This window comes from Pipistrellus hanaki (assembly GCF_964339955.1).
Source record: "Pipistrellus hanaki genome assembly, chromosome: X".
NCBI lineage: Eukaryota > Metazoa > Chordata > Mammalia > Chiroptera > Vespertilionidae > Pipistrellus > Pipistrellus hanaki.
The window spans coordinates 101,609,107-101,630,379 of record NC_140524.1 but is presented as its reverse complement, the minus strand read 5'-3'; the positions used below and the strand labels follow the sequence as shown (position 1 = coordinate 101,630,379).

Below are 21,273 nucleotides of genomic sequence, written 5' to 3'. Positions count from 1 at the left end.
GCATGAATTTCATGCACTGGGCCTCTAGTGCTATATATTTATGTTTCCTATGCTTTGAATATTACAGATACTAAATAAATATTTTATTCTAATCATTTAAAAATTCCAGAGGTGTACAAAATGACATAGCACACAACTATGATTGTCCTAAGAGCACAATGATGATGAAGATGATGCACTAGGTAAGATTTTAAAACTGGTAATTTTATGATCCTAAAGCGATGTTAGCACTATCCTGGCGAAAATGTCATCTATAGTTAGAACAAAGATGCATTCACTCCACAGAGTTCTGTGACAGAATGTTGCATCTGTTTAATTTCACTTCAAGTAAAAATTACACAATAATAAAACACGTGAGTAGAATTATATTGATTTCTGGCCTTCTTCCTGATTTATTTCATTCCTCAGAATTATATCAGCTTCAGATCTAGTACATACTCCAAGCAGACATACCACTCATGATGCGATTTTTTATAATAGAGGTTTGGAAATAATTCTTTACAGTTATTGATGAATTTTGTATAATTTAGGAATGTGATAGAAGATAATAACTGAAAAAGCTGCTCAGGGCTCTGTCCACATTCAAGGAGGCATTAGTTGAAACAAAAACTGGAATGGATACTCGGAATGCCAATACTGCCGGAAGTGGTAACATTGCTGGTCCTTAGGTCCTACCACATATTTCTCGCTCCTTATATAATGAGCAGATCATAGGAAAATATTACTCTGACATTTTACATTTATGACTGTGTGTGCATTTCCATAAGAGATGAAGATGAAATGTATGCAACTAAAGTGTAAGAATATAAGCATTTTCTGCCCAAGAATGAAAGAAAAACTCGGCCCATCCAATATGTAAGAATGACAGTTTCCAACCTTTTAGGTGGTAAACTATTCCTTTTGTTTCTTTGAATTTGTGTATTCCCTGCTTGAGCAAGGAATTGTCATTCTTAATACTGGAAATCATGTTTTAGCAGAATCAAAGGTATATTGAGTGACATTACTAGTTTCCCCTTACTAATATTTCTCCATTTTCCAGGTAGGAAGGTAAGTGTACAAAAGAGTCAAGAACATTGGCCAAGGTCTGGCACCAAGGGTCAGTGGCTCAACCACAATTTTGACCTAGGCTGTCCTGCCAAAGCCAAGTTCTCTCCACCATGGCATATTGCTTTTTTTTCATGTATGTTGAACCTCAGTAGGAAAGTGCAACTTACTTTTGGTGTATTTTGCTTAACAAGCAGAAATTTAAAACCTTGATTTTACATGACTGTGTTACCTCCATTAACGCAGATGTAACATTTTCTCTCCCGACAGTTACCGGTTAATTATAATCCAAACAATATACTATCCATCTGCATATAATTTCCCTTATTGAACATTACCCCACCAGATATTTAGCAAATGCTTACAGATCTTTCAAATTACAAGCTGTGCAAACTCTTTCTGTGAATGCTTATATTATTAAGATATTTTCTACTAGTGTTGTAGTAGGATTGGGACCCTACCACTTTAAATAAATGTATATTATTTTGGTCTTTGATTTTATGTTCAGCTTTTTCTCCTCTTGAGAATGAGCATACAATACACCCAAGGCTAGGGAGGATCTGGTGCTATCATTGACTCATCATTTTTGCTGACCATGAAGGAGAAATGTTACACCCCAAACATCTTGTATCTCCCTTGTATTTGTTCCATTCACAGATTATTTAAAAGGAATGAAATAAAATCTTGACTTCCCAGAGACTTTCAAGACTAAGTTCCTTGCCCTAGCTGGTTTGGCTAAGTGGATAGAGCTTTGGCCTGCAGACTGAAGGGTCCTGGGGTGGATCCTAATCAGGACACATGCCCAGGTTGAGGGCTCCATTCCCAGTGTGGGGCGTGCAGGAGGCAGCCAATCAATGATTCTCTCCCATCATTGATGTTTCTATCTCTCTCTCCCTCACCCTTCCTCTCTGATATCAATAAAAATATATTTTAAAAAAGAATGAGTCCTGCCGAAACCGGTTTGGCTCAGTGGTAGAGCGTTGGTCTGCGGACTGAAAGGTCCCAGGTTCGATTCTGGTCAAGGGCATGTACATTGGTTGCGGGCACATCCCCAGTAGGGGGTGTGCAAGAGGCAGCTGGTCGATGTTTCTCTCTCATCAACGTTTCTAACTCTCTATCTCTCTCCCTTCCTCTCTGTAAAAAATCAATAAAATATATTTTTTTTTAAAAAAAGAATGAGTCCCTTAGATAACAACTGATAATATTTTGGTGAATATCTCCTCAATGAAGAAAAAGGAATAGAGGGGAGGGAGGGAAGGAGAGAGGAAGGGAAGAAGAAAAGAAAAGGAGGAGGAGGACGACGAGGAGGAGGACGACGAGGAGGAGGATCATTTTAGAGAAAGAAGACTATAAAATTCTCTTTTCCACTTAACTACGTGTCACAAACATCCTTGTCAACAAATACAGTCTGACACCCTCACTTGGAATGTTATATGTGTCATAATTGATTTGAACCAGTCCTCTTATGGTAAACATTTTGCTTTACATGTTAGTTCATAAACACATCTCTCTACATTGTCCTGGGGAGGAGCAGGCACCAGCTGTGATTGAATCTTTCCTTGATGACTCAGTATGTGTGTGTCTCTTAATGCACAATCACTGCAGAAGCAGAAAGTACAGAACTTCAGTTTGAAAGACAGAAGTGGTCCTATGTATAATTAATATGCCCTTTCCTAATCTAGCCAAAGAACTACTGGAATACTTTAGATGCCCAGCCTTTGCCACAGTCCCCAATGCCTTCTGGTGTAACCACTGTTTCTCCTCCCCCGCCGCGCCCCCCCCCCCCCCCCGCCCCGCTTTCTTATGAAAAAACAGACATGGGCACAGAGTGTGTTAGCTTCCTGAAGGTGAGAAGGATGATTCGTTCCAACATCCACTCCCAGCATTCTCCTTCCTAATTCAGAGTGGAGAATTCTAGATGCCATGAGGAGTTTTAGAATTGGACTACTTATTCATTGGTGCTCAATAACGGCTGTTCAAGAGATGTCACAATGTTGGCCTCTGAGGGATATGGTCAGGGCTTGAGACCCTGAGACCATCTCCCTTTGCTGCATAGTTATTTCATTTCCTTTCGCCTCATTAATAAGTTTCCTCTCTTCTTTTCAGGACACTAGGGGCTTGCTGGTCCAGACATCACCAGTGAGCATCACACTAAATACCATCACAATGCATTTTCTTGTTCTTAAATGTGCCTTTTTTTTCCCTCCTGGATCCTTACCTCTGTTTTTGCTTTTCTGATGAGTCTTGTCCCAAGTCTGCTCACTTATTAAATGTCCTCACCCAGGAGAAGATCCCTCTTTTTTATATAGCTTCAAAAAACCAGCCATACAACATAGTTAATTCCAATGTATTCTGAAAATAGGAGCTGATGATTTGCAATCAATAAAGTATGTCAATGTGGGTGAGAGGATTTTCTTTATGTTATTTGTTTCAAGTTACTCCTTGAGTTGAAGGGATTCTACTAGTAAGAATATAATAATAATAATAATAGCCTGGCCGGCATTGCTCAGTGGTTGAGTGTCAATCTATGAACCAGGAGGTCACAGTTGGATTCCGGGTCAGGGCACATGCAGGGTTTGTGGGCTCCATACCCAGTTAGGGTGTGCAGGAGGCAGCCGATCAATGATTCTCTCTCATCATTGATGTTCCTATCTCTCTCTCCCTCTCCCTTCTTCTCTGAAATCAATAAACATATATCTTTTAAAAATAATAATAATGATAGTGAAGCAGCTTTATTATACTAAGCAAACAAACTCAGCCACAAGAAAAAAGATATATATATATATATATATATATATATATATATATATATATATATATATATCGTAATATATTTGCTTGTAGTCTATTACAGTTTGAACTAATAGGATAATGGCTTGTATTATAAAACTTTAGAACAATTTCCTTTTTAGGTCCTTATCAGAGACCATTTGCATGAAGTCCATAGGAGCAGTTAACAGCAATGCTGAGCTACCCCTCTTAGCTGTTTAAAAAGCCCACCTAAATGACTGCACGATTTCTTTGTCTATGGAGAAGCCACATAAATCAGACATTTTTAATATTTTATTAATATCATAGATAATGTCTCTACATTTTTCAATCGCTCAACACATTCATCTGACACCTAGTTTGTAAGAGATTTTTCTAGGTACCAAAGCGCTCCCAAAAAAGTAGAAGGCACAATATCTCATTCCCAAGGGTTGCAAAGGGAAGTCAGTGTGCTGATCAGAATTAGTGAGTGGTGGTTTATCTGAGTTCTGAAGAGAGTACAACTCCATTCCAGCAAAAACAAATAAAAACACACACAAAGAAACACAACAGCCTAGAGAATATTTTCTTATAAGTAAATGTCAATAAAAGAAATATTTAAAAGTTGACTTTGGCTTCCATTATTTAAGAATATTCACTCTTGAAATTATACCTGAATATTGGACAACCCTGAACCTGCTTTAAGAGAAGATTCTAGAGTAGAGCCCCTATAGATAAAGGCTTCTGGAACTCATAACACCTGATTTATCCAAAGATCACCCACATACACCTCGTCTACTGCTAAAAACCAGGAAGTTCATCAAAGGGGGAAACCCCAAAACAAAGTAAAAAATTCTCCCAGCAGTCAAAACTCGATACCACAAGACTAACATTTTTGAGCTTTTCTCACAAGTGAGCCTCCGGGGCCCACATTGCTTGGAGCATCCCTTTGCTTGCAATTCACACATATTATACTTCTGACAGGTTTGGGCACATCATTCTCCAGCACCCTCTGGAGTAAGCAGCAAATTAGAAGGGGAGAAGTTGCTACCTAAGCAACATGGGCACTGCAAAATGTGATGAGCTGCAAGTAGAGAAAAATTATAACTACTGTAAAAGTGGGCAGAACAACTTTTTAAACAATTATAAAGCAACATATACAAACATGTATAATTTGTTGTTGTTTCTGAATGCCTCCTATTGGAGTTTGGGCATCATAGAAAGTGAGGACATTAAAGCATGCTTCCTCTCAGAGCTCAATACTGCTTCAGCTCTTGACTACCCTGGGTTATCTTTATTAAAAATATGTGATTGGTCCAAAGTGAGGAGAGATAATGGCCGATTCTTGCTGCCTGGGATTCACCCATGCTTTCGTCATCTCCAGCTATCAGTGTGGTTCATGGTTTGTGCCCAAGAGGGTAAAAGGTTGCCCAGCTTCGGGTCCTTGCATATCAACTGTATGTTTTGCAGTCCTGCTTGATCCCAGAAGACCTCAGGAGGGACTGAGAGTAGGTATTTCTGGGCCAAAAGATGACCCAAATATGGTGTTTTTATAACCCTTACCATAGCAAGAATGGTAGCCTATAATTGAGGAGGGAATTTATTCACTCATAATTTAGATAAAAGCTTTTTTAGAAAATAATAAATCCATTTATGTATTTTTCCCCTATAGCAACACAAACGGTCTCAGGTTCATAGGTATTCGACAAATACATTTGGAATAAATGCTTAAATGAATGAAGGCACATTTTAAGGTCATATTGTCAATTTATTCCAGAGATACTGTCATAGAAGAAAATATCTTATGCTTATGATCCATTTTTTAAAATAGTGACTTTTTCAAAAGAAAAAAAAATGATGTCAAAGATTCAGAAAAACAAGAACACATATTTTGGAAATGTTATAGTCTCTATATAACAAATAAATTGTCAATCTAGTAAATTCTGCTTTCTTGTATAAAGTCACCTTATTCATAAATAAACATTGCTTATAAGAATGTTTCTTTTGCCAAAACCGGTTTGGCTCAGTGGTAGAGCATCGGTCTGCAGACTGAAAAGTCCCAGGTTCGATTCCGGTCAGGGGCATGTACTTTGGTTGCGGGCACATCCCCGGTAGGGGGTGTGCAAGAGGCAGCTGGTCGGTGTTTCTCTCTCATCGACGTTTCTAGCTCTCTATCTCTTTCCCTTCCTCTCTGTAAAAAATCAATAATATATATATATATATATATATATATATATATATATATATATGAATGTTTCTTTCAACTGAAATTTTGTGTTTTTTCCCCCAAAACCATTGAAAAACATTTAAACTGCATAAGTGGGATCTAAATTAATAAAAGAGATTTCAAGCCTAGAGATCCATATTTTAATACCCTATAATAGGATAGGCAGCAGGGGAAAATAAATAGAACCAAATAATTTCCATTGTATTTCTCTCATATTTGCCATCAAAGCCTGAACAATCGTGCACAATGGATTGGCAATAACTCAATATCTAGTGGACCAGAGCAATTAATGCCCCAATAAGGGATCCTTGTTGACCTTTGTGGCAACAAGGTCACTCTCATTCTTGAAAGATGAGACAAAGTAATGAGACAAATTCTGTAAAATTACAAGACACACTCAATTCTTGAAAGATGAGACAAAATAATGAGATCAATTTTGTAAAATTACAAGACACTCTCATGCTTGAAAGATGACACAAGGTAGGGAGGTAAATTTTGTAAAACTACAAGACCACTAGTAGTTCACCAAATGACTGAACTGGTAGACATTAACCATCATTTTGTAGAAAAAATATGTGCTTAATCTTTTTCAGGCATTCTGATATATTTAATTGAATAAAATTGGGGGGGGGATTGAAAGAGAATTTAAAGTGACCTGCATTTTCCTTCCTCTCCCTCCTATTCTCCTTTAGCACCTTGCTGCTCACCACCCCCCCTCCCCATTTATTCCCCTTCTGCGTAACCTTACCAACAAATATATTCATATATAAATGCAAACCCTGGACACAATTGGCTTTTAAAACCCTATTCAATGTTCACTTTCACATATACATTTTGCCTGTTAGAACCTTCTCAAAGCCTACCTCCCTCCATGAGGGTTATTCACTTCCTACGAATTCATTCCCAAAGACCATACTAGAATCTTATTTATGGGCATTTAAAAAACATTTACTGTACCCCAAGTGATACTGCTGGGGAGGGTGATTACTTTCCATTTCTCCCAGAGATGTCTCTCATTTTGTTTTCATACTAATCCTCTTAGGTAAGCTCTGTAATCATCTTCATGTTACTAATGAGGAAACTGATCTCAGACAGGCTAAATATATTGTTAAAGGTCCATCAACCCTTGGTGAAGACGGGGCCAGGATGTATGTAAGTCTAAGGTGTAGTTCTTAATAAGATACATTGTCTTTCCTGGATAATTTCTCCTTGAGTTTAATTCAGCCAATGTGGACAACCTATATAAAAACATGTGTACATGTACAAACTTTATAAATATTACGTAAGTAGTCAAAGAAATCTGGTTATCCTGACAAAATTATCTGGGTATATAATCATATTTCTTTCACTGATCTACTATTGATAGACAACTCATGAGCTGCCTATCATTAGCTACAAATTTGCTTTTTAATTGATCCAATTGTAGGATAAAAAAATCCATGTGCTTTACTAAAGTATGGATATGCTTTACTAAAAGACATAAATTTTAAAATATTTTTATTGAGTTCAGAGAGGAAGGGAGAGGGAAAGATAGAGAAACATCAGTGATGAGAGAGAATCATGGATCGGCTGCCTCCTGCATGCCCCACACTGGGGATTGAGCCAGCAACCTGGACATGTGCTCTGACCAGGAATCATGACCTGTTGGTTCATAGGTTGATGCTCAACCACTGAGCCATGCTGGCTGGGCAATAAACATGGATTGGGCCAGAAGGATGTAGGCAAAGAAGGGCCAGCATACTGAGAAAGACTGAGATACTATGTGGGATGAGGGAGCCCAGGCCCTGTTCCATCAGATAGGTATTTGTTTGCAAGGACCAAAGCACATTTTTAAGTGTGAGATCTGGTGTGTGATACATTTCTTGCCTTGCCTTTTAGATCACCAGTAAATGTTTTGCTACTGTAATAACCTCAAGTTCATGGGTGCTTGGATGGCAGATGGGTTGTAGGATGGGGCCAAGGAGAAGAGACTTTGTCCCCTCTTTTGGTGGCCACCAGAATGGTGTTAAAGAATGGTGGCCACAGGCAATAGAGAAAACACTTTCAATGAGAATGGAAAATAGAACATAGTGATCCCTAAATTATAATCCCTGAGAGAAATATTGGGGAAAGCTTTGGGGTTTATCAGAATGGGGGCTTCGATCAATTTATCTTGATCAGAAAAGAATGTGGAACTCTAGGAGATATCATGATTACACCATAAAAACTCAGCCATCTAACACTTTTTTTTTTTGTAAAGAATGTTATGTTTGCTAAAACAGGGAACAGATAATGACATAGTTGCTTCTTGAAAGTAAATCTGAATATATCAGCATGTGCAGTCAACTTACTTGCTGACTTAAAGACAGTGTGATGAAATTTTTTGCCTGTAAACCTATTATTGCCCATAATGAAAGACTCTATATGCTCTAATCACAACATACAACCTTATGTTTGATCGTAGCTTCTAAAAAGTCATGATACAGGGATTTTTCCTTATACTCAACACATTTTTCCTTCAGAAACCTGATTGGTTGTTCTAGATGCTATGAATGATATAAATTGAGCTCTCAGTTGGAAGAAAACTATAGGATCAAGCATCCCTGAGTTTCAGACAGAAACCTGCTCTGAATACAAATACTCAAAGGTATGTGAATTTCATTCATCATTTGGTATTATTTCTATTGTGATTATTTCTTTTTCTACAGTCCATGTCCAAAAGCTATGATGTATTATGCATTTTTAATACTTTATGCTGTTAACATTCAGTTACCTCTTCAGTTGGATCATAATTGAGACTCTGATTATTAAATGAAGTATGTTACTTCATAATGCAGCCAAGTATCTATATTTCTTTAAATTTTAGTTCCAAAATCTTAATGCACTTTTGGGGGCCAAATTTCAAAGCAAAATAATTACTTTAATTACTTCTCAGGTAAGATAAAAATAATTTCCACACTCTGCAATCCACTACTTTAAAAAGCATTTTACTTAATGGCATCAAATACAATCATCAACTAAAATATCTTTCTCATTAATTCAAACTTTTAAAAACAGATTTAGGAGCTAGAAAGTGTCAGTGTACTTTTCATAGCCAGCACTCTGACACATGGTATTAACTTCCTATGCAAAGTATAAGGTCTTTCTTCTGAGAGTTTTAAAGTTAGAAAATTGTTTATACCACAAAGCTAATGTGCATGTGAGAGGGCAGCCTGTTGTGCTTCATGTCTCAGGGGCTTTATTTGTGGAATAAGTACAGTGCAGTGTCAAACCAAAGGGAGGTACCACTGACTAAATATGGAACCTTTTAAGTAGATGGCATTCACAATTCATGGAATAATCACAGAATGCGAGTGCCATCTCCTGCCTTCCACTTCACCACATCTTTTGCTACACACCTGGGTTTCAGAGATGGTACCTGAGGGTCTTGCCTGAAGTCCTACTGGTGGGAACACCTGTAGCTAAATTCCACTCCTTCCTCACTCCGTTGGCAAATTACTTAATGTCTTTTCTCAATGATTAAGTTTTGTTTTTAACAGTAGCAATGCTCAGGCAAACTGTACAAAAAAAAAAAAATCCTCTACCTCCTGGTTCTAAAAGTATCAGATACTGTGTACCTTGATGCTCTCTTTAATTTTACAGTCAACTCAATTCTTTGAATCATTCATGATAAACTACACTTAGCTTATAGGACTCTAAAGCTTCTGGGTGTAGGGAAATGGCATGCACAATGCTGCAATGATAGATTGTCCATGTCCTTGCAACTTGTTCAGCTCTCAGCCTAAAGGAAAAGCATCTTTCTCACTATTGGGACTTCAGAAACAACAAAATGGGCTGAGAACTGGATATCATACGTGCATGAAGTAATCTCCGAAAGAACGGTCCCATCCTTCCCACTAACAACAGATTAACATGGATTACGTGGGTTTTATGGAGCTTTAAGTACACCCATATTTGAGAAGAGATAAAGAGTGTGTGTTGACATGTTTCAGGACCATCAAGCAATGGGGACCTGGATTTTGCTTGCCTGCCTCCTGGGAGCAGCCTTTGCTATGCCCGTGAGTAAAACTACCCCCTGCATCTGTCATTGCCCAATTGCACCATCTTGGAAAGAAAACTGCCACCCTAGCTGGTAAACTGGGGTTTAGAACAGTATTAAGATAAGATGTTCTCAAATAGTTTTGTGTTTGAAAAATACTTTGAAGAGCTTGTTTTCTAAAAAGTAGATTCTCAGATGCCTCCACCAAAGATTCTGATTGAGTACAGCTGGGGTTGGGCCCGGGACTCTGCACTTGAATAAGCACCCAGGAGATTCGGATGAAACCATACGCTTGTAAATATCATTGCCCATCTCTAGATGGAGGAAAACTTTGGAAGGGACTCTTGAAAGGCCTCCAGAGAAAGCGCTGAAGTCAGCCTTAGGCAAATTTAAAAATGCCAGTTTTCTCTAAAACCTAATTTTCCGTAAGTGTCCAAATCTCTTTCTGCTCTCCCAACCCCAGTGCTATATCCTTCAGAGGGTAGTTTCTGTGATAGGAACCATCTTCCTGTTCTCAGTGGCCTCATCCTTTTGGATGCTCCTGCTAAGCACATGAGTTCTGGGTGGAATCCTACCGATGCCCACTACATATGGATATATTTTACACTCAAAGGTATAAAGGCCAGGAAGTTGGGCCCATTCTCCCTGGACATGGGTACAGAAGCTCAGAGAGCTTAAGTCACATGAAGGCACAGTAGGATCCATCTGCTGCTCAGTGGCAGAGAGAGCAGTTGATACAACCAGAAGCCAGCAAAGCTTGCTGCATATCTGGTTCCTCTCTTCCTCTCTCACTCACAAGACCAAAACTCTGCACTCTGCCTTCCTGAAATCCTACCTTGTGACAATTCTTGTCCCCCCTAGGAGCCTCTACATTACAAATCCAGCCCTGTTTTCCCTCCTCAACTCAACACCCCTACTCTCTGAGGGCTTACATCAAGAAGGTATAGAAAAGGCAGTTATATGACTAAAAGAATTCACACTCAGATGAGAGCAAATTCACCCTCTTATGAAATATGAGCATTTTAAAAGAATAGAGCCTTGGATAGCTTGATGTCTGAGGAAGATGTTCCACACAATGCTCTCTCCCTTCCTTCTCAGCCATCCCATGGCAACCAAGCTCCAGCATGCAGGCATCAGTCACCTGTCCTGCCCTTTGCACAGGACAAATAGTCCTGGTTTAGGTCATTATTTCTGTTGTTTTTATTTTCATGTTTCTGCCACAAAAACATTGATAGAATAATAACAAAAATAGGCTTACACTTCATCAATCAACCCTTTCTTTTTCCATGGGGATTTGTGTTTCCACTTCCCTGCACCTATCTTGTCCTCATGTTCATCAATAATCCACCTGTTTGTTTTGTTGTTGTGTTATTTGTTTTGCACGTGAATTACGAGGAATCTCTTTGATACTTACCTCCCACCCCCAGCCCCTGCTCCTGATCTGTGAGGGAAGGTTTGTGGGATGATTCTCTCGTTGGTATTTCATATTGTGACAGAGAAATATCTCTCTTCCCAACATGGAGTGAATTTCAAGAAGTAAGATGGTGGGATAGAGTAGGATTGATTGACAGCATGGATGGTGGGTGTCCGAAGGTCACTGGAGGACAAATGTGTGCTGGTTCCTGCTTCTAGGTCTCCCACCATAGGACTGCAACTGTGGGGAAAGTCTTTTAGTTGTTCTGGGCCTCTTTCAAGTAAGAGGGCTCCTCTCCTACACAGCATCCACGTTCAATGAAAAGCAGACCTCAAATATAGTCTGCATTATGTAGATTTTTTAAGTAGCTTCAGTCTCTCTTAATGTGAACAATTGCATATTGACTTAATCTCTTCCTCTCTCTCTTCCTCTTCTCTCCCTCTCCCTCTTTCATTTTCTTCTCCTTCTCCACTCCCTATAAAAGCTACCACCTCATCCTGGGCACCCTGGTTATATCAACTTCAGCTATGAGGTAATTTTTCTCTTTACTAATTTTGACCATTGTTTGAGTTAACAATGTCCTGGGATCTGTAAAGAAGAGTGTGTTGATTCTTCATTCAAGATGTTTCTCAGTCCCTCTTTTTTAGTTCATCCTACTGCTTCCTGGTTTAAGCTCTGGTGAGTTGCTTCAAGCCTGCATTGCCCCCAGCATGTTCATGCCTGGCCTCTCTGCCTCGGTTTCTCCTGCTTATATGACATAAACGTATTCCTCATGGAGCTGTCACTCAGGGGGACTGCATGGTAGGGCAGAAAATAAACTCTGGCTGAGCAGGTTTATTCTATCCTAGCTCCTAAAATGTGGAGAATCAGGTAAGATGTTTAGATCCTTTCCAGCTAGAAAACTCCTAAGATGTTCATGCCCTCCCTTGTATTTACTGAAAGATTAGTGACCACGTAGTCTATGAGACATTCTTAAGAGCAACAAAAAGCTTGAGATTTCTGAGAATTGGGTTAGAGGCTCTCCTCAACCCCATACTAACCATGTGACCTTGGGCAAGTCATTTTCATTCTCTGGAATTCTGATTTCCTCATTTGTAGAAAGAAAATAATCATAGTATCCACACTTCAAATTACTATTTGGGAAGCAAAATAGTCCAGCAACATAAAAGGTCCTTTGTCAAGTATAAATTGAGCAAGATTAATAATTGTTTGTTGTGCTGATATCAAATGCTGTAGAACTATATTAAGGAGTCCCTGCCCTGAGGTTACCTAGATATATACTGTTTAGGAAAGGAATGAGACTCTTCCTTCTTTCATAGGTTTAGATGACAATCTATGAGTCTATTTATTCATACAAGCTGAGGAAAATGTGAATAAGAATTTCAGGCAAGATTTTCTGTTAAACCTTAAAAGGTTGACATATTTGACCAGAAACCCTGTGTTTATAGAATGAGGAACATGATTTCTGCCTCCTTTATTTTTTCATTGACATCAAATAAAAAATTAATGATTAATGTTGTGTCATATTAATTTTTCTGTGCTTTTTTTTACTCTTGCAAAGAAGAGCAGAAGCTGAGGAATTAAACAGAATTGCTACATTTGTAACCTCAGACAATGTAACCGCGTGAACCTCTTTAACTCTCCATGACCGTGTAAGAGTGAGGGTGATGCCAGGTCGATATGGCTCAGTGGTTGAGCATCGACATATGAACCAGGAGGTCAGGGTTCAATTCCAAGTCAGGGCACAGGCCCGGGTTGTGGGCTTGATCCCCAGTGTTCGGTGTGCAGGAGGCAGCTGATCAATGATTCTCTCTCATCATTGATGTTTCTATCTCTCTCCCTCTCCCTTCCTCTCTGAAATCAATTAAAATATATTTTTTAAAAAGATTGATGGTGATGATACTTGCCTCAGAGTATGTGAGATAACATGGAAAATGTGTGTGATGGATATAGCATAGCACCTAACACACAAATGTTTATTCTTTCTTCCATAGAACTCATATTTTTAGGTTATCAATATTGGCAGGTCTGCCTTTTTGAATGTATATTTCATGTAACTGTATTAAAACAAATGTATTTTAATGTCTCTTTCTCTTAAGGTGCTCACCCCTCTGAAGTGGTACCAGAACATGATAAGGCAGCCGGTATGTAGATATTTTGTTCTTTATTCTCTTAAACCATGAAGTGAGCATTTCAATTCCCTGTTAAGTGAAATACCATATCTATGCCACATCTGACACTAACAGGAAGTCTAGTTTGTAAAGGTCCCATCTGAGGACACAGTTAGAAATTCTTGCCCAGGAGGAATGAATAAGTATTCAGATTTGCATAAGGACAAAAAAAAGCATTGCTATTCTCCAGCTGGAAGCCAATGAGCCAATGGTAAACCTGCCTCTTTGTTTTTCACCAGTACACTTCCTATGGTTACGAACCCATGGGTGGATGGCTGCACCACCAAATCATTCCCGTGCTGTCCCAGCAGAACCCCCCGAATCACGCCCTACAGCCTCATCACCACATCCCCGTGGTGCCAGCTCAGCAGCCCGTGGTCCCCCAGCAACCAATGATGCCAGTTCCTGGCCAACACTCCATGACTCCAACCCAACACCACCAGCCAAACCTCCTTCCGCCCGCCCAGCAGCCCTACCAGCCCCAGCCCGTCCAGCCGCAGCCTCACCAGCCCATCCAGCCCCAGCCACCCGTGCACCCCATCCAGCCCCTGCCGCCACAGCCACCTCTGCCTCCGATGTTCCCCATGCAGCCCCTGCCCCCCATGCTTCCTGACCTGCCTCTGGAGGCTTGGCCAGCAACAGACAAGACCAAGAGGGAGGAAGTGGTGAGTATATCCTGAAGCCCCTACAACACCCGTGACAATGGTAAAGCCAAGTTGGCCCCCAGTTCTCAGTTTTCAAACAATCCAGCTTCTTCACTGTCAGGAGCTACAGGTCATAGACTCTATTAGTTTAAGCATGTGCTGTAATTTTATATGATCAGCAGGTGTATCCACATGGCTTAGTCATGAAGACCATAGCCTTGATGGTGGGTTTAGATGCTTTAATTCCTACCAGAATATATATTACTGAAACCTGTTATCTTTATGAACAATAATATAAAACAATACCTGTTCTCCTTATTGTTTAAGTGTTAGACTAGCAAGAGTAGGCTAGAAGCGCACTGAAGATTTTTTGAAAGGAGTAAGGGGATGCCAGTATTTGAACAGGTAGGTGGGAAATCTCTTTAAAGACCTCCAGAAGATGACCTGTTTGAAGTGGCTTTTCATCAAACTTGGAGGAAGCTACATCAGACAGACTGTCAGGTTCCTTTTTGGTGAGGAGCCAGGATACCTGGGTTCCAATTCTGGCTTAGCTCCCAAAGAGGAGATGGTATTAAACAAGTTACTTCAAATTTAGGGGTGTTTTTGTTGAAAACAAAAGAAAAGAACTAAATCAGATCATTTTCAAGCCTCTTTTCAAGAACAAATACCATAGTTTCCAATAAAAATTATAATATATGTCACATGTGGCTTCACAATGATGGAGAATAAGGGGCAGAATTTTTGACTTAATTGTATCACAAATACTCCGGTGCCTATACTTGATTATTGTAGTCTAAGGTACATATGCCTTATTTGTATAGAAAATACAGTCATCTATCTCTGTGTTAATAACTAAGGCCATGAACTTCATAATGTGTTCAAACCCTGCCAGAGCTATTTATAAACAGGTGACTTCGAATAGGGAGCTTAAACTTCTTAAAACTGTTTAAAAATAGAGTATAAATATTGATAGCTTGTTAGAATTGTTTTATGGAAAGTAAAGTGGTGAGATCAGATCCTGGCATACAGGAAGTGCTTAATCAAGATACCAATTGTTATTTTATAATTAAATAATAGTTTTAAGTATCCTGAAGGCAGGAGCCTTCATCCTGGATACCTCACTTCTAATGTCAGAGAGATAACAAAGAAACTTTGAAAATTACAGAGCCAAACTTAAAATGGTTGTACATTGTTTTTGGAAAACTGAAGCCCTACATTTGTAAATGATACTAAGAATATTTGTAAATTATTTTAATTGTTCCCTTTGCTATTTTTGTTTTTCAGGATTAAAAGGTCAGAAAAAGAGAAGATAACTGAAGGAAATTCTTCAGTTACTTATAGAATGACAATAATTTGTGCTTAGCACCACTTTCCTTAGCAAATTCTATAACTAAAAATGAGTTCCATTAGCAAACAATAAAAATGTTTTAAAAATAATTCATGTCTTTGTATTGAATTCAATTTAAAAATTCACATCACTTTTGAGAACAATTTATAATGGCTATTTTTAAAAATATATTTTTATTGATTTCAGAGATAAAGGGAAAGGGAGAGAGAGAAACATCAATGATCAGAGAAAATCATTGATCAGCTGCCTCCTGCATGACCTTACTGGGGTTCGAGCCCACAACCCAGGCATGTGTCCTTGACCAGAATTGAACCCAGGACCCTTTAGTTCTCACTCTGGCACTCTATCCACTGAGTCAAACCAGCTAGGGCAATAATGGCTTTTCTTGAATAAGATAAGATCTTCTCATTTATACCTACAAAATGACCATTTTTTACAAATGAGTACTATATTTTCCTTTAGAAAAACTTTAAAATATACTATCTCAAATCTTTTAAAAAACAGGAGTTTATATCCTATATAATAAAAGGGTAATATGCAAATTAACCCAAAATGTAGAATGACCAGAATGACCACTGGACCAGTCACTATGAGGCACACTGACCACCTCTCAGTCCCTTTCCCCAGCCGGCAGACTCTGACTGCCTGATGGCAAACAGGGAACTGGGGATGGGTGGTGGAGGATGTGAGCAGTGCCAGGCTAAGGCTCCACCCCACCGGTTGCCCCACACATAGAGGGTGACCAGTGGTGGGGGCAGGACCAGCAATCAGGTGGGAACAGCGGACCTCTCAGTCCCTCCCCCTGGTCATCAGGCACCAATCACCCAATGGCAAAAGGGGAGCCAGGGGTGAGTGGTGGGGCCAGCTGTGGGCAGCTGGGGAAGATGACCCTGATTGCAGGCCAGGCCTATGGACCATACCCATGCACGGATTTTGTGTGCTGGGCTTCTAGTATTAGTTATAATAGTTGATAAAGTGAAAAATGATAAACATGTACTATCACTGAACCTGAGCCAAGTGAAAGGAAGTTTATACGAAGAACTCTTTAGATTGAAAAAGATAAGCTCCTGAGGAATGCTTATATTACAAAACAAATAAAGAATTGGAATACTGGCTTTATAACTCACACCACATTAATAAATGAAATCTGGTCTTTTGATCTCATTTTACTGTAAAATATTTTTAAATGAAATTATGTGATAGGGATAATATGTTGAATTCTAAATCAGTGAGGCAATTAATTTTTCTAAGAAAACTCTTATTGAATAGAGCTTCAAATAATCACAATAATTTTATATATTTAACTAGAGGCCAGGTGCATGAAATTTGTGCATGGGGGGAGCTTTCACCCTCTCCAATCTGGGACCCCTTGGGGGACATCCCTCTCATAATCCTGGACCACTGGCTCCTAATCACTCATCTGCCTGCCTGCCTGGTCATCCCTAACTGCCCCCCACTGCTGGCCAGGTTGCCCCCAACTGCCCCCTCCCTGCTGGCCTGGTCACCCCATGCATCCTGCTTAGTTATTTGGTCATCCCTCACTAACCCATCCTACCAGCCTTGTTGTAGGCAGCCATCTTGTGATGGTTAATTTTAATATTACCTCTTTATTATATAGGATTTCTTTCACTTCCTAATCTTTATGGTGATAAATTCTGCTGTATAGTCTTCAATCGGTTAACAGATTTATAAAATGGACTCAATACAAGATTGCTTTCTCACTCATATTTATATTTGAATCCTTTTTTCCTCCTACACCCACACAAAACTGTAAACACTTTTTTCAGGGCTTGTATTACACAGCTCCCACAGTAACTTTATTCCAGTACTTTTATGATTAAGGCCTCTTCATCATTTTCTGGAATGAAGAAAATTAACTCTACTAGGAGGGTGTTAATATTCAAACAAATAACTTGATTTTAAAAAACTTAGATTCAATTTAAAAAGAAAGCTTTTAATCAATTGGAATGGGGCAATTCTAATCAATTTAGTAAATATTTAGTAATCACCCTCTAGGACAAGACACTATTCCATGTCTTAGTGAATACCCCATCCTTAAGTAATCTAGAATATAACAAAGGAAGAAAATAAGCTCACAAATAATGAGAGAAAGCCTTACAGCAGTATAGTCAGAATGCACTGGTGAATAGCGCAGGCAGCATTAGCGAGCTGTCCAACAGCTTTCCTCACCACTCATTCCCTGTTGGCAGAGCCAGAATTAATCTGAGCATCTGCCTCCCACAAGCTCGGGAGACATGAGCCTCCTCCCCTGTCCCAGGGAATGAATGTTCACTCTTCCATGTCAATTATGGCATCCATTACTATAACATACCATATGTACACAAAATATGGCATCTCTTCCCCTTGCCAGTGATTGAAGGATAGTTGTGGTGGAACCTGAATACTGAATGAAGCCAAAAAGGAAGTCTGCTAGGAGGAACTTCAGCCATTTTGTGACAAGGAGGGACAAGTAGAAAGATGGAAAGTCCCTAGGTCCTTGGTGGCATCATTGTGTCCCTAAATTAACCAACTCTGGAACCACCTACCTCTAGGTGGATGGCACACTCCATTTCTATGCCAGTGTTTCCAATCATGGGTCATAACTGACGAGTGGATCAAGACATCACATCAGCCCCCCCCTCCCCCAACATTTATGTCATTATAGCAATTTTGCAAAGCTTACATGGCCAGGACTAAGGAGAATTATTTTAATGTCATCAAAAGTCAACGACTTTCCTGAAAAAAATCTGATAAATGGAGTAATATATTTATAATTTATATCTATATCTATCCTACCATATTATTCAAACTATATTCCCCCATACATACTTTGTCTTCCACAGCTCATGAAAATTTTATCATTATATTTATTCCCACCGAGAAAAACTTTAAAGGCGTAAGTGATGATGTTACTTGGACACTGTGTGTGACACTGGAAAGAACACAAACTTTGGAGTCAGACAGGATTGCTTTCAGTTTTTCTGATAGAAGAGGATTCTCTATTTGGGAAAGTATTTGAGAAAATAATTCTCCCTTCATAATAATTTTGATTTACAGGAAAGAAGTCAGGCTTTGGACTCCAAAGACTAGCCACTATGGAATGAGATATACTGCACAAGGTAATTTTAACAAGAAACTGAAATTTGTGTATTAAATGTCCAAACATGTGCTTTAATATCATCATTCTCATGGTGGTCTATTACAATCAGATTGTTCTACCACATTAAACAATGTATGTTAATCACAACATAGCATCTCTTTGATGGTCCAGAGTGAGACTTCTAAACATCCATCAGTGAGGTGTGTTGCCTTGGGGATGCAAAGGTAATAAGGCTTGTATGCTTCTCTTATATTGCCCCGTATTACTCTCTCTATCTATTCCATTCTGATCTTGGCTATCACTTCATCTTACCATTTTTGGTTAATGTCATTGCCATCTTCTAATATGTAGCTTATTTCCTATGCATAGCCTCTCTAACAAAATAAAGGTCACTGGCCTGGGGATTGTTATTCTGGAAGGTCCACAGTCACTCTGAGACTAATTTATTTCTTGATTCCGCAACTGTGGCAGATGGCCACAACTGACAAAATTCTGACATGTAGATATAACTACATACGTAACATAGCTGATGTAAGTTGAATACAACTGACTGATTCTAATTCATCATTAAGACTCAGGCTCAGTGAGTTGTATATATTTGAATCAAATATAGAAAAAAAAAAACACAACGAGATAATAATGACCAAGACTCAAGGTCCTGGCTGAAAGAAATAAATAGCAATGTTGATCATAAATGCATTAATAAGCCCAAACTTAAATCTAAAAATTCTCAAATTAATAACAAAGCAAAAATAGATTATTTACAAAGTGGTGCTACGTCTTTGAAATTAAGTTAAAGAAACAGATGAAGTTAAGTAAATCACATCAAGGAAAATCTCATCTCACTGAAACCACTTACATGTCACTAATAAATTTGAAATCTCTATGCTCATTCACCCTTTGTCAATGAGGGCTTCCCGATGCATAATTTTTCCCAGAGGGCAAATACATGTCTAGGAATTACCCTAACAGAGTCATTGAAATGCAGGAAAGACACGTGCAAAGATGTTGATCACAGCATTATCTCTATCGGTGAGAAATTAGGGCTCACTTAAATTTTACTATATCTGAAGGATTTCTGAAATCAAAAGTATGCTTTTGAAGAAAATATATTAGTAGAGAAAATGTGACAAACTAAAATTTAAGACCAAAACTGTGCATCATTTGTGAATATTACATGAAATATTCATGACATGTAAATAATTGATGCACATACACAAATATGTATAGAAAAAAACTAGGAAGGAGATGCACCGTTTGCATGAAGATCCAATTTTCCCACAATAAACATAAATTACTTCTATAACCAAAAACCATTTTTAATTTTTAAAAGTTCGTTATCCCTTCTTCCGCTTCAGGCCAGACATACCTCCTTCCTTCAGTTCCCTTTGATGAGTTTTGGATCTTGGTGGGTCCCCTTCAGATAAAGTCCAAGTAGAAATCAGTTTATATGTACTTGACTTTTCAGGGAAATATTTTGACCAAAGAAGGGTGAGGGAAAAGGAGCAATTGGCTTTAGCAGGAAAAAAAACAAATACAATCAAACAACAAAGAAGAGATGAGAGTTACAAAGTGAAGAAGAATTCAAAGTAACACAAATAAGACAAAAGAAATAAATGACTATGGAGGTAGCTCCTGCTGAAATTCTGTCAAAGGTTAACTGGGTTCAAAGAGCAGGCAGGTCAAAGCTAAAATACAATGACTAAGCTCAGCCCTCGGGGCATATAGTGACTTTTCACATTTAATAAGTTCTCTTTTGATTCAAATAATGCCTGAACTTTCGGATGACTTAAAACTCATCAATTGTGTAATTTTATTTTGGGGCTGCAACTGGCTATAATGTAATTTTTTCTCTCCTGTGCTTAATCACATCAGTTTGAATCATCTGAAGAGTTCAACCTCGATCAATAACAATCAATTAAGCAGAAAATGCTCACAATTCACTTATGAAAAAGGCCAAAGGAAAATAAAATCTGACAAGCTAATTTCCAGGCGGTATTTTCATAAACCTATCTTGGTACATGCATTGAGGATGGAAGTTCAATGGATTACTTAAAAGTAATCTTCACTCAGTCAGACACATGAATAGTGGCCACATTTTCCAAATCAAAATTCAGATATATAGGGGGCTAATGTGAAGGAGAAATGCTTAACTGGTAATTATACTCTACTTGCACTCCTAATATATATCCCCATGTGGTTTTTCAAAATTAAAAGAAAATGAAATGCAATTTAAAATTTACTGCCTCAGTGGCACTAAGCATAGTTTAAGTGCTCAAAGGCCCCAGGGGGCCAGCAGCTGCCATGTTGGAGAGCAGGGATTCAGAATATTTCCACCACCAAATGCATTAGACAGTGTGCTCTCTGTTAATTCAAACATTTAAACAAAAGATGAAACAAAACCAGAGTTGCTGGCTAAAACCAGACATCTCAACTCAACCTAACAAGTCATCTCACACACATTCCAGGAATCAAGTTCCTGTATGGAAATTTTCTACTAAGTGTAGAAGTGTCTTTCTCTTCCCCAGGTTGAATCACACACACTAACATGCTTTTCAC

The 21,273-nt window shown here is 38.7% G+C and overlaps 2 protein-coding genes across 3 annotated transcripts in view; one reads left to right on the top strand and one right to left on the bottom strand.

Annotated features, from left to right (window-relative positions):
• The window catches only part of ARHGAP6 (Rho GTPase activating protein 6), a 468,278-nt gene that overhangs the window by 129,178 nt on the left and 317,827 nt on the right, over window positions 1-21,273 (bottom strand). The gene's annotated exons all lie outside the window — the stretch shown is intronic.
• Window positions 10,003-14,302, top strand: AMELX (amelogenin X-linked; the record flags this gene model as incomplete). Its single annotated transcript, XM_084870882.1, has 4 exons — window positions 10,003-10,056; window positions 11,936-11,983; window positions 13,551-13,595; window positions 13,862-14,302. 4 exons carry the CDS (start codon window positions 10,003-10,005, stop codon window positions 14,300-14,302), a joined length of 588 nt encoding a protein of 195 aa, XP_084727008.1.